An 18421-nucleotide genomic window follows, 5' to 3' on the forward strand; every position below is an offset into this window, starting at 1 on the left:
CCCCTGCTGGAGTTTCGTCCAGCAGCAGGAGGCCAGACTCGTGTCTGTGTCTGCAGCAGCAACCAGCAACACTTTGCCCCTAGAATAAGATACCACACGACTGGTCTTATGTGGGGGTGGGTCTCTTCACTTCCTACACTGTGGTTCCACTGCCGTGACCCTCCTATTTGAGAGATCTAGGTTGCACTACACTCAATGTTGACACCTGACCCTCCCGTGAGAGAGGTACGTGTTCCCATCACACTTTTTCTCCATCTGCTTCAACCATAGCTGTGAAGAGGCTGTTTTGGCATCTTTACCCCCATGTTTGGGAGGTACACACCATTAGGCACAAATACCTTGTTCCACTTGACCGAGGGAGACATCCTTCCTACCTGACTGTGGCGTTAGTATCTTGCTCCTTATGTCTTGCAATTTCTTACTTATTTGTTTTGATGCGCTTATACCTTCCTGCGAGAAAGGTACACACAATGAATCCACATAATAACGTGTATTTTTTTTTTGTAAATCTTTTTATTATTTTAAGACAAAAAGGAAATAGACATATCAGGTGCCATACATTCCGGTACAATAACGAGGTGAACAGGCAGAAAACAGGATATATACAAGCAAATACAAAAACAGTTGAGACGCCTACACTTACGTGTGGGAAGCAAGATATGCAATAATACAATATACGATCCACGTTAAGCGCCAGTTCACGGAGCTTATCTACCCAGAACAGTCAGAATAATAACTGAAGCATGATCACCAGATATTAGAAAACGATCGGAGTCAGGATATTCCACAAACTATACTTATAAAGAAAAGTGAAGAGACAGTGAAGAAAAAGAAACCATAAAACAGGAACCAAAGACAAAAATAAAAAACCCGTCCCCCCACCCTGCACCCCTGCATATGGCTATTGCCTAACCCCAACTAGCAGTGTGCCTGTCGCCCCAACTAACTAAGTTCTAAAAGAAGAAAGAGAAAGTGGAGGAGGGCATATTCATACATGCCCCCGGTCCCCCCCCTCCCTGCCAGAACCAAGAATCCCCAAACTAAGGTCAAGAAGTCTATTAAGCCGCATATACGTATCGCAACAGGGGAAACTTTAAACACCACCCGACCCCCCAACCACACCATTATAGCAAACCCCTTGTCCAGCAAAACTCAATGCTAAACCCAGCCACTCAGTCTCATCCTTGACCCGTCCGTCAGACGTGCGAACCCCTTCCGGACAAACTGTCGCCTCCGCAGGATAGTCAGAACCTGAGAAAGATGTATCACAGTTCAAATCGAAATGTAGCAGAGAGATGAAAGCGCTGAGAACACCATCAAGTCCAGAAACTCTCCTCGCCATTATGTACTCCCAGCTTCGTTTCGTCCGCCATGTTAGTGGTGTCGATATACGGGGGAGAGACGCGGTTTCCAGCCAATAACAGTTCCTATCAAAAGACTCAGGAAAGGGAGCACCTAGCAATCCTTCCTTAAACGGCAACGATCGTAGACCAGACAGTCCATTAACAGCATCGAGCACGCTTATATCAACCAAAACATTGGTCTGAGGCTCCGACACCCCCCACAATTCGGGGTCTGCTTCTACCAACGTCGTGTCCATCTTGGGGGTCCCGAGTGGTTTCATTGTTTGTAGTGGAGTAGGGTCTGGTCCAATCCGCCCGATTTCAGACAAACGCTCTATCATTTTGTGAATGCGGGCTTCAACACGATCATGAAGTGACCCAATGGCTGCCAGCACAGTTCGTAGTGGCAGGTCACTCTCAGTCCGCTCCACCACTTCTCGGTCGGTCTTAGTCATGTTCACGGCCCCAGAGAGCCCGGTCTCCCCGGGGTTGAACAGATAAATGTGGAACGGACAACGGCGAAGGTTCAATATCAGCTACCGCAAGCGGAGATCTCAACCCAGCGAGCACCGGCAGGGCCAGACTGGGCCACCGGGCCAGGTACCCCTGCCCATCGCTTCAGATGTGCGTCGTCATCCCTCCTCCGATGCAACCGACTCAGCCAATCGCCATCAACTTCGGTCCAAAAAACGTCCACTTCGGTAGACTGGACCCTGTCCCACGATCACAGCCGATGTTGTTCAACCAAGACCCGGCTAGGCCAGTACTCGAGACCCCGGCTTCCAAGCTGGTCTAGGTCGCAAAATGCCACACGACGTAACTTCGTCCACCAAACCGGTAGAAATCTCGGGATTGCACCATTAAGTTGTAGTTCGGTTCGTACACAAGGAGGCAGGGCGCAAAATCAGGATAAATGACAGGATCATCTGGCAGGATTCGGAGGTCGGCGGAGCCGGGAGCTTACGCGGCCATCTTGTTTGCTAGCGTAGCTCCTCGAATAACGTGTATTTAATTTGTCTTCACTACCAGACACATCTTAAATCATGTTTGTAGATACTTCTTTGTAATGGATACCGAGGAAGGTATCCTTCACTTCAATTGGTTCTCTCAATATATTGCTCCTTGGTTTGTGCTTGAAAGAAACTTTTTTAATTGAATTGTCCACATGCGCCTATACCATCCTGTGAGATAGGTACGCGCTGGAGGTCCTCATTTAGCACTTATGTTTAATTTGCGTTCACTATCGGAAACATTTTAATCATCTGTTTTGGGCATACCTGTTTTAAACTCATTCTGCATTTTGCCAACATACATACCCATGGATTTCTAGACCGTTGTGAATGTTTATTTGTTTTAACTGTTACAGCGGACTTCATCCCTAATAACCTGCGTTAGATATACTCAGTCTTTTTTTCCTTGTCCACGCATCGTGCGTGAGAGGATATGCGCGCGCGCGCGTCGCGTCCCGTTAGGATCAGCTTTTAAGCCGTGCTGTCGGCTTGCATGGCCGCTTGCCTTTCCGGACACATGGCCCCCCCGCCCAGGGATAACAGATGGAATCCAGCCCGCAGGTATTTCGTCTCTCTTGACTAACCCGCATTTGCTTTTTGTACGCACTAACTCCTGAGCTTGGGGCGGAATTGTTGGTTAATTACGGGTCCTGTTATTATGTATTCCTCAGAACCACGGCATAACTGACTGTGCCCTGGCTGCTATTTTACAATGAAGTTGCAATGAGGGAGTGACTTTTCAGCCCATCCTCCGTAAGTTGATATATCCTTTTGGCTTGATCTCGGCCCACTGCGTACTCCTAGTCTGAGTTTCCCTTTCTTGAAACACCGTTTTTTAATTTCTTTCTATTGTATTCCCAGATGCATATATTGATGTGATTACCCTCTGAAGTCGTGTTTGATTTGGTTTCCTTGCCTCATGACCCGTTTGTTATTTCGTGACTCAAGGTAATTTAATTTGTCTACATATTTTTCCACCACCACATACTTTAGTATTTTGGATCCTTTGGGACCAGCCTTTAGTCTGGTTCCTTGTATTTTAATTTTTCCTGCTCTAGGAAGTCTGCCCCCTCCCTTCCCCTGTCCTGAGGAAGACCCTCCTGTAAGGTCCTACTACTCCCTATCTTGTTGTGGGGGTCGAAACGTCGACAACCGGTCCGCCTGCCAGCTTCTACCTCGAACGTGACTTTTACTGACATTTTGGAAGCATGGTTTATCGTGATTTATGAACATTTATTGTTTATGGCTGGCTCTGTTTTGAAGCCAGGATTAAAAACTGTTTTGATTAAGGTTGCCTGAACTTCGCTGTACCACTTCCCTAACCCTGCACTATTTTCCTTTCACCGACACCCTCCTTCCCTCACCCTATGGGGCACTTCTATTTGTGATGATGACAGCATGAATTGTGTGTACAATACACTGTGTTTTGGCGCATTGTGATTAAATAACAATGCACCTTCAAGTTGATCTAATTTGTTTTCTATTTGTTACACTAAGTTATGTCTATTGCATATTAAAATTGTTCTGGGACCCCTTCACTTTGTACTCACTATACTCTATAAGGCAGATAGGACATCATAGGCGGATGTTCCACATCTGTCAATCTCTAAATAAGACCCCGTCTCATTCTGCCCTGTCTCGTGCTGGACCCTGTGCTTGAGACTTTTGACCTATTATAGGCCACCTGTACACTTCACAAACTTTGGTGGGACTCTTGTTCCACGTTATGTGGTGTGTAATGTGGCCTTACTAGATATGTGGGACATTTATAACATGGAACTCAGTCAAAGGGTCTCCAAAACCATGAATAGTTTATCATTGCATTAGACGTTAAAGAGACTCAGGGCTATTGGACCAGACAAATCATGTAAAACTCGATACACTGCACTTCTATGACTGACATTTCTACTGCAATTTTCTGCAAAGAAGGATACGATATATAGTAAGATCCAATGAGCCCGGAGTGTCAGAGGACACTAAATGTGGGTTTTGAGGACTGCCCTATTGGCTGACCTGTATATAACATCCTATTGTCTTTAGGAGTTATACCACTGAGTTGCCATTCAGTTTAAAGTGGAGTGTATACTGTGTCATGTTGTATCTGAATTTCTAACCGAAACAATCTGCTAGCTTAAGCCTTGCCTGCTTACCTTTGCTACCTCCAAAGATGTCAAATGCATAAACAATAACTTCTAACTTGATTATTCATTTTAAATGTACTAGTATTGGTCGCCCCAGGAAAACACTGCTGGACGTACACAGTGCTCCAGCAAGTGCTTGACCACCCCTAAGAACTGGCCTCATGGGCAATTCTCAGTCACAGACTAGCTACTGGTTGCACCTTGTTTCTAGAAGAAATAGGCTGACAGAGTGATTAAAGACGTTCTGTGCAGAGGTCAAGGTTGGTAAAGAAGGGAGTTCAAAAATCAACTTATCTGGAAAGGCTGTCTAAATGCAAGTGTCTGCATTGCAATCAGTCGCATCATGGCATCACAAGATAGAATGACAAAATGGGTTCATACACAACACTATGCAGTCCAAAATGAGAGAGCGACTGCAAAGATCAGTGCATTCGCCCCATTATTTCCTGGGCTACTTAAGGTACAGAATATATAGAGGGCGCCACTATGTGTGCTTCACAAAGGCAAGTACAGTGATACAATGATGTCAACCCTTCTTAATTTTCTTTTGCTTCTACCAATGAAACCTTCCTCTTCCTACTGGGGGCAGCATTATGTCATTGAAGGCAGGGTTTGTTCATGTTTTGATACCATCAGAAACAGCAACTGGATTCAAAATAGCCTGGGCACAGAAATTCTCGAGCAATACATGAAACTAGAAGGTAAAGCAGGAAGCCGAACAAATACAGTGCTTTGGGGAAGGCCAGTAAGCTACATAAGTGAGTGTGCAGGTGCTTCTTTGCTGTCAGATTTTTCAGTTTCCATCTGTGCATAAACTGTAACATGGTATGACGAGCTTTGCAACTGTCGGATTCAACAATATGGCCGAAGATGGTGCAGCGGCTACCACAAAACACCCCTTTTACCACTGCAAGAGGAATATCTATGTACCCCAAGCTACCTTCTGATGAAAGAACTCACTGACCTGCCCCTTTCCCAACCCTGCCCTTTCTGGTCTTACTTTTGGGCCAGGTCCTTGTGCATCTGGCTGAGGTGAAGCGGTGTAGAGGGGGCAGCTGACCGCAACAGGTTCATCTGTTGAATCCACTGAGGCAATCTGTCCAGAGTCTGTAGGGAAAGACAGACAATTACTGCACAGCTCAAGCATCAAGTATCAGGCGCTGACAGTAAGGTATAAACTTTAAAGGTAACTTACAAATAACACGAGTAGAGAGCCGAAAGGAATGTCTCATGACGTTTACACACTATCTTCCGCTCGAAAAAAATACTATTATAGCTATCAGAAGCACGGCAGTATCCAACGGTTGTCAATCAGTTTGAACAGTGGTGATATGAGAGTGAAGCAGATTTTTTCTGTTATTAGCTGATGCTATATTTCTAATGCCCCAGTCAGGCACAAGAGGACCTCAGCGCGTGGCTGGAATCAGCTAAAGCTGCTGTGCGAGCTGTGATCTCATCTCCTGAGCCTGCTGTCACCCCTGTGCTCCAAGAATCCAGCTCTCACTCACTGTGCTCACACACAATGATTTCAGTTTCACATACCTAGATGTGTTTTATTAAATAAAAATCCGCTTTTTGACACTTTTGCAATGATTACCACTGCGGACCAAAAGTGCCCTCCCCTACTCGGACAATGATAATCAACTCATCCCAGTGCATGTGGTGCAGGGCCAGTCCTAGGATTTGTGGGGCCTCGGGTAGAATAGGAACATGCAAGGCCCCTATAATTTGCATAAGATTTAACCTGACAGGAAGTGACCTCAAAGGAGGTAATATCAATTGGACATTAATTATATGGCATTGTTGTTTGAAGCTGCTTTGCAAGAAGCTACTTACCTAGTTTTAATATAACTCAAATGGTTAGAAATAGCATTAACAACCCTAATAAAATACGTACATACATTTTAAATCTCTAATAAGTGGAAATACATAAAAAAAATTAACTTATTTATTGTTCTCTTGAATGGGATGAATAAAAATGATATGCAAATCGGGCATTCTGGCACTAAGAGAGCTCCAAAGGAGAGGTGCAGACTTTACTAATGTGGTGAAAGGACAGCTTTAAGTGTTTTCCCAATAAATTGGAGTCACGCCATAGCTCAAGAGGGAGAGAGTGCCAGTCCCGCACAACTGGAAAGGAGAAGGATCTGTCTCCAATCAGGACAATCTCAATTTTAGGTTGGCACCTGAGTTTGCATGACACACAGTATAAGATTCTGGAATGAACAGTGCTGAGTGCTTTCGAAAGAGAGAACCCTTTTAATGCAGTGCACAATGACATATGGACAGTGCCTTGCAGATGTTGGGGTAAAATCAAAACACAGCAAACAGCAGAAAGTTGAAAAGAAATAGCATTGCAATGCAACAGTTTCAGATGAGGAGCCTAGCACTGTCCTGAATGATTTGAAGGATACTGAATGCTAACAGGAGGGAAGTCCAAGAGAGAGGGCATACTAATCTAGTGAGAAGATAACTGACTACACAACAGCTTCACTGTGGTGAGAGGGGAGAAAAGGGATGTAATGCTAATGGATGTAGTAAAAGCAAATGGATGAAACCGGGTTAATACGTTCCGAATAAAAAAGAGAAAATACTGGAAAATGAATCCAAGATTTTTTTGCTGACTCCACCAATGTGGGCGATTGACCCAGCTCCACCAGCCACCAAAGAGAACATCATATGGTATGAGATCCATTAAAAATTAGAACCCTTGATTTGTCCCTTTAAGGTTTTAATGAATTTGTCTTCATTCAGAAATCAACTGTTAGAATGCAAGCACAAACATATTCTTGGGCAAAGACCAGAATGCCACTGAGGGAAGTGATGTTTGGGTATCAATATGCGCAAGATTTCAGCAAGAAACCAAAGCACTGTATGAGTAATACTAACTGGGAATTATATAGATTGAACAGTGGTGACCCAATAAATTTCCCCAGTCAGAGGTTTAGAACATAATAGAAATAGGTGGTGAGTGGACTGTTTCATATTTCTCAAATCAGATACATGTAAACCACACCAGGGGATACTTAAATTCCAGGTTGTTCTAGTTGATTTATAAGCATTGGCTGAGAAACAGTGTCAATAGTGGTGCTAACTGTTATGTTATGTTATGTTATGTTAAAAGGTTTTATATAGCGCACAGTAGCCCCAGCAAAGGGGCGTCCCGGCGCTTACAACTAGATGGAATAACACACACACCAGCTCAATGCCGTAGCAGCCGCCTCACAACTAAAAACTACACTGAAGGAAAAAGAAAAGTTTTAATAGCTTTCCTAACAGCAAGCAGACAGTCTATGCCCCTAATATGTTCAGGCAAAGAGTTCCACAGCCTAGAAGCAAGGCAGCGGAAAGAACGCCCACCCGCACGACAGAGCTTAACCCGTGGGACAAGAACCAGGTGTTGTCCCGCCGAGCGAAGCTGGTGGGGGGGAAGGAGTGAGTAGATTACTCAGTAGGTCAGGGCTGGCAGATTTCACCATCTTAAAGGATAGACATAAAGAAGCCAATGCGGCCCACGGACAGTGGCAGCAATGGGGCAGGCGCGCAGAAGGCCCACAAATTCTAGCAGCAGCATTTTGGACACATTGCATCAAAGTATTTCCGCCTTATTCGCCCCCAACAGAAGGAGCTAGCATAGTCCAAGCGCGATAGAATGATCGCCTGTACAATCAGCTGTCGTAATGGTGGATCAAAAAACTTCAGAAGGGGCTTAAGACCCCGCAGCAGGCCAACGGACGTGGTGGCTACTTTCCTTGTATGGGTCTGGAAACTGAGGGATGAATCCATCTAGACTCCAAGGTTTTTAACCACTGCCTTAGGCGTGGGGATATCCTCCAGAACAGATGGCCACCAATGCTTGCTCCACAAGCTGGGGTTTTTTCCCACAACCAAAACCTCCGTTTTGTTAGCATTTAATTGCAAGCAATTGGTGGCCATCCATTAAGCTACCTCCGTCATCCCTTGTCTAAATCTGGAGGCGGTAGGGGAGGACCCTTTGGCCAAGGTGACAACAAGCTGCGTGTCGAATGCATATGAGACCATAATCAGGTCCCACTGTTTAGCGGCGGCAGCCAAAGGCTGAACATAAAGATTAAACAACGATGGGCTCAACGCTCAGCCCTGGGGAACCCCCTGCCCGATGGAATAGGTCTGGGAGAGGAACGGGGGGCGGACACTCGGAAGGATCTTTCAGTCAAAAAGGATCTGAACCATTCCAAGGCCGACTCAGTAACCACAGCTTCCTGTAGCCGCTGAAGAAGAATGCCATGGGACATCGGCATCAAGAATCGACCGCAGATGTTCAGTAGTGGCCAGAAGAGCCGTTTCCGTACTATGGCCCGGTCGAAATCCGTTCTGCGATGGGTCCAGAATAATATTGAAGCTCAAGAACTGAGTAAGCACATTGTTGACATGTGCTTCTGCAATCTTGCCACCCAAGAAAGAAGGGAAATAGGTCTAAAATTCTCGGGTTTGGTTGGATCCAGCATAGGTTTTTTAAGGATGGGCGAGACCCTTGCCTGTTTCCATAGTACTGGAACACTAGCAGTGGAAAAATACAAATTGATTATTTGGCGGAGCGGAGCCCGGAAAATCGAAAGTGACTCCCTAAATTGCGCAGGCCTCAAGGGGTCGAAAGGTGAACCAGTTTTGATTCTACCATTCAACCTGGTAAACTCCTCAGACATGCTCGGGATAGCTGCTAAGGTCGAACGAAGCCCACAATCAGAAGGCAACGAGATGGGATACGTGGAGACCTGTGGGAAGGATTGATAAATGGTATGTACTTTTTCCACGAAGAAAGTCGCAAGCTCATCACATTGTCGTGCAGACGATATAACAGGCAGCGTAGCTTTCTCAGTCCTAAGGTCTTTGAGAATCTTAAAAATGTATTTTGCTGGATTAGGACTGGACATGATTTCATTCGCATAGTAGGCAGCGCGAGCTTTACAAATGGATCTATGATAGTGTTTAATTTTTGAGATAGCATAGTTTTTTCTTAACCTCATAGTTCTTTCTCCATTCCCGCTCAGCTTTTTTGCAGACTTTCCTTAGAGCAGTCAAAGAGTCATTGTACCAAGGACTGGTGCTAGAGGTAAGCCCCTTGAACCATTTAACAGGGATGAGAGTGTCTAAGCCCTTTTTAATCCAATCCCAAAACGAGCCATAATCCGACTCAGGATCATCCAAGTGTCCCAGAGGGTTGGCAGCGAGGAAGGCATGGAAATCCTCTAGCCTCAGCTTACGCCATGGACGTCTAAAGACCAGCTTTCCTGTATCTGAATTAAGAGGCTCTGTGAGCGTAACAGACAGTTCTACCAAAAAATGATCGGTCCAACCCATGGGTTTAGGCGTCTCCGCCTTAAGAGATTGCATGTTGGAGAATATAGGGTTAACAGGTGTCCGGCTACATGCGTGGGACCGGACATTAGTTGGTCCAGCTGCAATGCAGCCAAATCTGCAAGTAAACTGCAGATTGCACTATCCTGGATCAGGTCAAAATGTAGATTACATCTGAAGATACTAAAATTGGCAGATCCCACCACAAGCGTACTAACCACATCCAAGAAAGAATCTTTGAACTTGGCAGCGGACCCGGGGGGGCGCTAAACCAAGAGGCCTGATTAAGTCAAGTGCGGGCTCACAGAAACCCTAAAACTAGCACATTTGCAGCCCTCAATAGCTTCCTTAGTAAGCAGACAAGAGTAGCAGGATTTAAAGATTATGGCGATGCCACCACCCCTGGAGTCCCTATTGATAGTACAATGGAGTATCCCGGAGGTAAAGCTAGATTGGGTTCCGTTGTCATGTCATCCCTTAACCACGTCTCGCTCATTAAAAATAAATCTGGAGCTTCCTCTGTAACAAGGTCAAATATTTCCAAATAGTGTTTAGCCAATGACCCAATATTCAATTGGAATATTTTTAGCCGAGCTTGAGGATGCTTACCCTGTACACATAGGGGGGATACAGGGGCAGGGATGACAAAGCTACACACCGGACACTTCAGCTGTTTTTCCCCTAAGTTAAACGGAGATGCACCACAAATAGTAATCCCAGAGTTAAATGCCAAGAGTTCCTCCCTACTATAGGAAAGTAGCCCAGGCTGCTTCTGACCAGTGGTCCTGGCGAGAGGCGACGTACTGGCGCGGACGGGCGCAGACAGGCTTGGCTTTGGCGCGCGCGCCGCGCGTGTCCGCTGTGTGTCCTCTCAGGGGCGTCCATTTTATCCCTAACTGTGCCGAACAACTAGCCCGCTGCCCGCTCTGCTACCTCCAAGATGGCGGTGGTTTTCGGCGGCAGTCCCAAAGTGTTGCCCATCGCCCCTGCTCAGTTCCTAGTCAACTGAGTCAGGTAAGCTGAGAGCAGCAAGTACAATAATAATAAAAAAAGTGTGTGCAATAATTTTAAAAGATAAGGCAAAGTAGCATAACAATAGTTAAAAGCAGAAAACTCCCCGCTTCTGCCTCAGCAAACTTGTATGGCAGATAGATGCGCGAGCAGAGTAGGGCGTCTTTTATCCCTAACTGTGCCGAACAACTAGCCCGCTGCCACCTCCGCTACCTCCAAGATGGCGGCAGTTTTCGGCGGCAGTCCCAAAGTGTTGCTCAGCGCGCCTGCTCAGTTCCTAGTCGACTGAGTAAGGTAAGCTGAGAGCAGCAAGTACAATAATTATAAAAAAGGTGCGTGCAATAATTTTAAAAGATGAGGCAAAGTACTGAAAGTAGCATAACAATAGTTAAAAGAAGAAAACACCCGGCTTCCGCCTCAGGAGTAGCAAACTTGTGTGGCAGATAGAACTTTTAGTAGTATTAAGGCTGCTCTAACTATACAATCAACAGTCAGCCACAAATCATCTGATACAGTACAAATGCTCCTTCAAACTCCAACAGTTGTCAGAAGCCGGCACATTGTCAATGAGTAAATTACATTTTAGGAAAGATTTGGAAGTTGACTTTTTGCTAGGATTCAAATTTCTCTTGCTGTTTCTGGCCCTTCTAACTTCCACCTCCTCTCTCATCCCTCCTAACCTCTGACATCTTTCAGTGGTCCTACTTTCTTCGTTCCATCTCTCACACTACTTCTCTCTCCACTCTGATCGTGTTCCCTTGCTGGTTCTGTCTCTCTTATAACCACACATCTTATCCATACACTGCCCTTCAACTCTCATCTCTCTCCCAGCCTCATTACTTCTTTCATTGTTCTGCTTCATTTACATCCACCCCTCCCCTTCCATCCTCCTGGAGCATCTTATCATTTCTTGTTGACGATGACCCTCTTAAATCCACCTTCCCCTCAATGCTCAACTCTTTTTCAAATGTTCCCCTCACCATTCTGTGATTGAATCCAGAACAACTGACTTACATCTATAAACAGCCAGGGGGTATTGGTTTTTTGTTAATGGCTTTTTAGGATAAATGACTAACAACAATAAATTATTTTACGTTCACCCTGTCACTATTTTGACCAATGAGTACCTCATTCACACACATTTGCACAGAATACCAACTGCAAATGGAATACGGGACAGTTGCTCTGTGTGCTCTGCCGAGAGGCCATGTATTGAATGACCATGTATTTTGGACACCTTTTTGAACCACAGACTTGCACAGTGTGAAAGTTGTACTGCCTTCAGCCTCAACTCCAAAGCGCTCAACTGTAGCCTGTTATAAACACCTGGAGGTGACTCACTACGATGTGTGCCCCAAACAAGAGTAATATGGTGTGAAATTAAAAACAGAAACACACATCCTGGACATAGCTAACACTCTTGGGGAATGAAAGATTAAGTAAAGCATGTGAACTTTAAACAGGAACAAAACCGCTGCCATGGATTACCCTATCATGCAGTGTGAGACTTGGTCAGGAAATAGGCACCGGCACCAAAATAAAAGTTGCCCCCATTAGTGAATTAGTTCACTAGAAAAGTGTCCTATGTTTCAAAATTAGGACAGTTTTTAACTTGTAAAGACATGCTATTTACGTTTTTTGTAAGGTATGGGAGACTGCAGATTTGATTTTGCTGCAAGCAATGTTTGTTTTAATATCATGAAAATAAACAGTAAAAATGTGCTCACCTGACCATAAAGTAGGTCAACAAACAGCCCAAAAAACGGCGTACATACTAACCTGACGGATTAGACCATAAAGCACTGCCTGGTTGCCCTATTCGGCCTATCTTGAGTCTAATATATGGATTCGCTGATGGTTTGAAGTCTTGTCTGCTGTTTTAGTGTTGGGAGGCCCATTTGGGTAGCCATGTGCTCTATAAATTACCTAGAATAGAACAAAATGTTCTCTAGATGGCCTGAGTTGAAAATAGTTAGTGACATCAACACCAAGAATGTGATAGAGTTTTTATCTGAGATTTTCACCAGGGAAGGTATTCCAAGTCTGTTACTCACACATAATGGGGTGCAATTTGTTTCCAAGGGGATATGTCAATTTGTTAAAGAAAGGGATTTCAAACATGAGAGATGTGCAATGTACCATCCAGAAAGCAATGGCACTATGTAAAGATTGAATAGGACACTTAAAGATGCCATCCAGGTGGCAAGGTATGCAGGCAAGGACTGGAAAGTGGAATAAAGAAATTATTAGAGACGTACTGAGTCACATCACATACCACCACCGGAAGGGTAACTTTTTAATTATTCAGAGCGGGGAAAGCCAATACCATGTTGTGTCTAGCATGGGTGAATGCAGAAATGAAGATGGGTGAGATCAGAGGGGATGGTAAGTGGAGAAGCAGGGGCAGGAGGAAGGTGAATGAAAGAAAGGTGTATGTAGATAAGAAAAAAGCAGTAAAGAGAGTTACTATTGATGTGGTAGAAACAGTTAAGCTAAAGGCTCCTGTGAGCCATGATCAATTTACCAAACTTAGCAGTCCAATAGGAGTTGTCAAAGTATTTAATAATGCTGTAAAGACGGAGTACTTTTGCATTTGGAAGTTGAACAGAGTTGTCAAATTCAAGTCACCCTGGTGTGAAAAAACAGTGAGAAGGATTATATTAAACTATGAACACAACACTAAGAAGATTGAATAGAAGCTTCAAAAGACCCAATATGTTGGAGAATTGTACAGATTATAAATGATTCAAGTATAGTATACATTCAGGTAAAGATTGTTAATTCACTGCATTAATACAAAGATTTTTTTTTTTTTATTTCTTTATTAGGTTTGTATCTCCAGCACATTAAAACAAGCAAGGTACAAACATACATCTTAACCGCCCCTACTGTGGTGGTTATACAAAGTTTGTTATGTTGTATATAGAATGGAAGCTGTGTGGTATTTAGAGTATTGGAATTAGTATTGAATTCCGATTCTGTCATGATGCAAGGAGTGGAACGAAATATTGAATGGATTTAATAGATGGGAATGTGAGGAGAGTAGTCTAGCAACCAGTAAAGCTTGGACGGTGGATAAAGCACTGAAAGAAACAAACTCAAGTTGATTCAAACTCAGTTTCCTTGATTTTCTCTTTGGGACTATGAATTCGACTATTCTACAGTGTGCTTGTCTTTGACTGGCGTTGTGTAGTTGAACATTAGGTTGGTTGGCTGAAAGTTTGGGGTATTATATTCACGGGTCACTGATGTAGATCATGGGCAATCCTCTTTGTCAAGTTTGTTGTCTTGTTCTGTGTGGATGTGTGTGTCTTTCCGTGTGAGTGTAACCAATCATCTTACTGTCTCTCTAGTTTATTACAATTTTGTGTATTTTTTCTGTTTGGTGGTTGAATTGTTTCCTTGCAAAAGGGAGATGTGTCCTGCCACTGAAGCATATCTATGATGTTGTAATACTTTTACTGGGCTGAGTGACAGCCGACAACTCTTGTTCGTGGGAGGTCTCTGCTTACACCTGTAGGTGTGTATTATAGACTCAAATACATCTACCTTTTAACCTGCAAAGAGTCAGCCTGTGCCTGTCACATCTCCCATATCACATTAGTCTTTAAAACTAACCAAGTTCAAGATAGAATGACTATATGTAACAAATGTGTGGATCTTATGACCAATAAAGGGTTAAACAGACTGGTATGGTTTTTTTTTTTTTAACAGAGGCTTGATTGCCTGAGTGAACTTGGTGAATTTGATTTCATGTGTCCAGGAACACGACCAAATCTGCAAAAGGCTGCCTTTGAAAGTTGAGATTTTGCTCCTTTGCAGCTACTTCAGATTTTTGAATTAATTTCCTAATTTCATGTCATTCACAAATACACACTTGAGTGGCATTTATGAAGTAAAATGCCCCTCCAGTGGAAAATCTTTATTTGTGCATTTAGACATTTGATTATTTTTGTCTGTCAATGGGGACATATTTTTACCATGGGGCAACGCCTTCCCTTACACCAAGTATGTGGGTGGTTTGGCTTCCAGTTGCCAACCTGGAAAAAACAGTTATAGCCTTTAATTAGAGTAAATCTGTATTTCCATGGTAGGATCCTATGTGCAATAGGCATAGGGAAACAAACACACATGCATTGATGGGTTTAATCTAATCTAGCAGGCAGACTAACCTAAGAATGTTCACATGCTTGCTCCTAACCCTAGATTTTCAATTGTACAGATCTTACCATACAGGTGGAATTTCTGCCTTGGCAAGTTTAAGCGTGAGTCATTCCAGATCTTTGACTACAGAGATGTTACCATGCCTTTTTTTGTACTCCTTAGTTTGTCTCGTGGCTGATAGGGACACTGTCGACATCAGTAGGTTAGCATGAGCCCTGCAGCCATGATGCAGCTTTTGAGCATGTTACTACATGGCTTTTTTTTGGCAATACTCTGTGCATGCCTTTCACATGAGAACTGTGTGCTGTATTCGTTCTCTCCGGTTCCTGGAGTTTGGTTTGAACATTGTGAGCAAGATCGATAAACAATAGCCCTTGTTATTCTGTTCAGGTCAGGCCCTGGCACCTAGACAAAACATACTAAGTCACCTGCTGCTGGAGACTCGTACTTTTGATATTATGGGGATAAATGTTTAGGTGAGACACACTTGGAGAGGGACTTTTCCAGGGAGTAGAGCAACACGCACCTACGATGTAGAAATACCATCTATAGTCTAAGGTATGGGGTCTGCTAACAAAGCCCGGAGATCTTCTATTATATAATAATATCTATTCTTACCAAGGGGAGGGAGGTTAGGCACTATAGTCTTTTCTCCATGGTCTTTGTATGATGACATCTCCCTTTATGATATATGACCAAGCTGCAATGCTAACTATATTAGTTTTATGCATTTTTCTGCTTGTTGTGGCCCGTATACTGCATGTTAGAGCAAGATAGTTAAAATAAAACATTTTAAACTATATTTGTGTCACGGTCAGATCTTATTGTGGACAGGTATGAGAGTGTGAGCGAAAAGGTGTGTCTTGTTACCGCGATTCCCCAGAGATCCAGCAGTGTTGTGCTCTGGGATGTCCAATCATTTGCTTCTTCGTGAGTGTGTAGCAGAATGAGTGAGACATTACAGCTTGTCAGTCCTGGGCTCGTGGTCACTAAGGGGGTGGGAAGGCATTGTCCATATACACCGAGGTCCCATAATCCTGCGCATAGTTCTGTGAATGTGCAGCATCCCTGCAACAAGTTGTGTTCAGATGTGCAAAATGTTCCATGAGCCAAGTCTTCATTTGTAAATAGCTACAATTTAAATCACAGTTTGTCATTGCTTGCAATACCCGTATCTTTTAGCACAGAATAACCAATGCCAGCAGCTCCACATAAGGGCCCATTTAAGCTGATAAGACCATGAAATTCTGGTGGGACATTACATCCTGACTAGAAATTATGCGGAACACCGAGGAAGCTGATACTCTCCGAATAGGTACCAACCAGAATATAATGTTCTAGAGCTGAAGTTCTATTGGTTCATCCCATGAAAAATACATCTTTAATTTTTCATGTTAATTAAATCATACAGTTATGCTACATGATAGAAAGTTTTTTATATTAGCTACATTGTAGGTGTCTCTGTGATTTTTGTCAATCGAACTAAGGTAGTTACAACACTGATGACCAGCAAATGGCTGAGAAAGTACTGATGTATTGCTGATATTGCACACTAAAATCTTAAATCGAATATATCTAGCTATATATGAAATGTTACTAAATAGTTGAATTTCACAGAGATGTACCTGAATGAAGAGAAAGGAAAATGTTAAATGGACAAATTGTCAGTGGAATTTCACTGACAACAACCAAAACAAAGGACAATAAGAATATGCAGATAATAACAGATGGAGGGCCAAATTCCCATGATGGTAAGCGAAACGTAGGAATATCACCAGTTAATTTACCACCCTCAGAGTGAAATTGGGGCTGACCACTGCTCAGTGGGTGGGAAAAAACACAATCAAAGGCACAGTTGATTTTTGAAGTATAGTGATGAGCTGGGCAATTTATGTACCTTAATGTTAACTGCATTACGTTAAATGCATTAACCTGCCCATCACATAGCCTTTCAAAACAACTTTCCGAGCAGAGAATGTGTCTGTAGTACCTGCCTGCCTATCCGCTGGCAGGTGCCACACTTAACTTCCATGTGGAAGAGGTATCTTCGAAGTGCTCTCTCAGGAGCCGGGCATTTATAATTAACTCAATCTTCTGCCCGGTTAAATTATTTACAATGGCCAGCCCTGATTGGTGCGATAATTCCTCATTCCTTGCAGGTCCCATAGCCTGAAAGGAGGAACTCTTGCTTGGCAGGGCATTACTCCTGCATTCCTCCTTTTTTCCAATCTGTGGCAGACAGATGTGGAAATGGCGACAGTTCCCCATTCGCTTACTACAGATACAAAATAGAACATTTCGCCCAGGCATCGTAATGATGATGTCAGAGGTGAGGATGATGGCGACCATAATGGACTACTGAATTTAAATGAGCGCTGACAGACCCTATGCCAGCCGGAAGGCAAGATACGCGAAAAAAACTGAACATAATGTGAGCTGCAGAACATGGAAGGGAAGGGGTTAATCAAAATCAGGTTTAATGCAGGAAAATGGACAGACTCTGCTACAAGCCCCAAAGAGCTATTAATATTCTATCAGCAGCTGAAAGTGCTGTGCCAAGAAGTGAAAAGTTTCCATTGAGAAACTCTTCATTCCACCAGTAAGTACAGACAGACTGATAAGACTGCTGGCACACACGCCTACATCTTTACTAGCTGTAACTTTTGTTCGCATGCCTTGCCTTCAAGATTTGCATTCCGATCTTGCAGAAACATTAGTCAACAATTGCCAAACGAGGAAGTTTACCCCGTTGCAGAAAGGGAGATGTGGTCTCTGACTGGAAAGAATAAACGATTTGGTCCGATAAGATCAAACTTATATAGATGTATGTTCTTTCCTACATTTCCAAAGGCAACGAATTAGTGGCTAGAATTTGAAATGGTTGTGTAGAGTTATATTCCTACACCCTCTGCCTGTTACATCATTGAACCAAGAAACATTGAGAACACTAAGTTAATGTCTTTTTATCAGATCACCTCACAGATGTCCAACATAATCTGCAAGAAATTGCTACTGTAACCAATTCCAGTTATTTTCAAAACGGAGTTTGTGCAATTCTTACCCAGCTGGAAATTAAAATGTATGTGTATGCATTAACTACAACCCATTAACACAAATGCTCAACTACTGTGTGTCATTCCTGAGTAGACGGATCCATAAGGTTGGAAGTTTTTGAGCAAACCCGTTAGCCAATTATTGTGCCATTTCTTAAAATGGATCTCTTCTTCGGGACCAGCATTAGCTTGCAGTCTCTCAGTCCAAGTAAAGTGTGAAGGAGGGTGACCAATTCTGAAATGGAGTTTCAAGATTGCAGATCTGACCTTTGTGCAGACAATTGATCCATCACTGGAATGCTTTATCAGTACATCAAAGACCCTGTGACGTCAACACTGACAAGCGAAGATAATATAGGTAA

At 43.5% G+C, this 18421-nt stretch overlaps 1 protein-coding gene across 1 annotated transcript in view; it reads right to left on the bottom strand.

The window, feature by feature from the left end:
• Nucleotides 1-18421, bottom strand: part of IKBKE (inhibitor of nuclear factor kappa B kinase subunit epsilon) — a 287793-nt gene that overhangs the window by 50120 nt on the left and 219252 nt on the right. Inside the window, exon 20 of the mRNA XM_086923415.1 lies at nucleotides 5495-5601. Coding sequence (XP_086779541.1) covers nucleotides 5495-5601 — 107 coding nt within the window. The remainder of the gene's footprint in view (nucleotides 1-5494; nucleotides 5602-18421) is intronic.

This window comes from Lissotriton vulgaris, chromosome 5, assembly GCF_964263255.1.
Source record: "Lissotriton vulgaris chromosome 5, aLisVul1.2, whole genome shotgun sequence".
NCBI lineage: Eukaryota > Metazoa > Chordata > Amphibia > Caudata > Salamandridae > Lissotriton > Lissotriton vulgaris.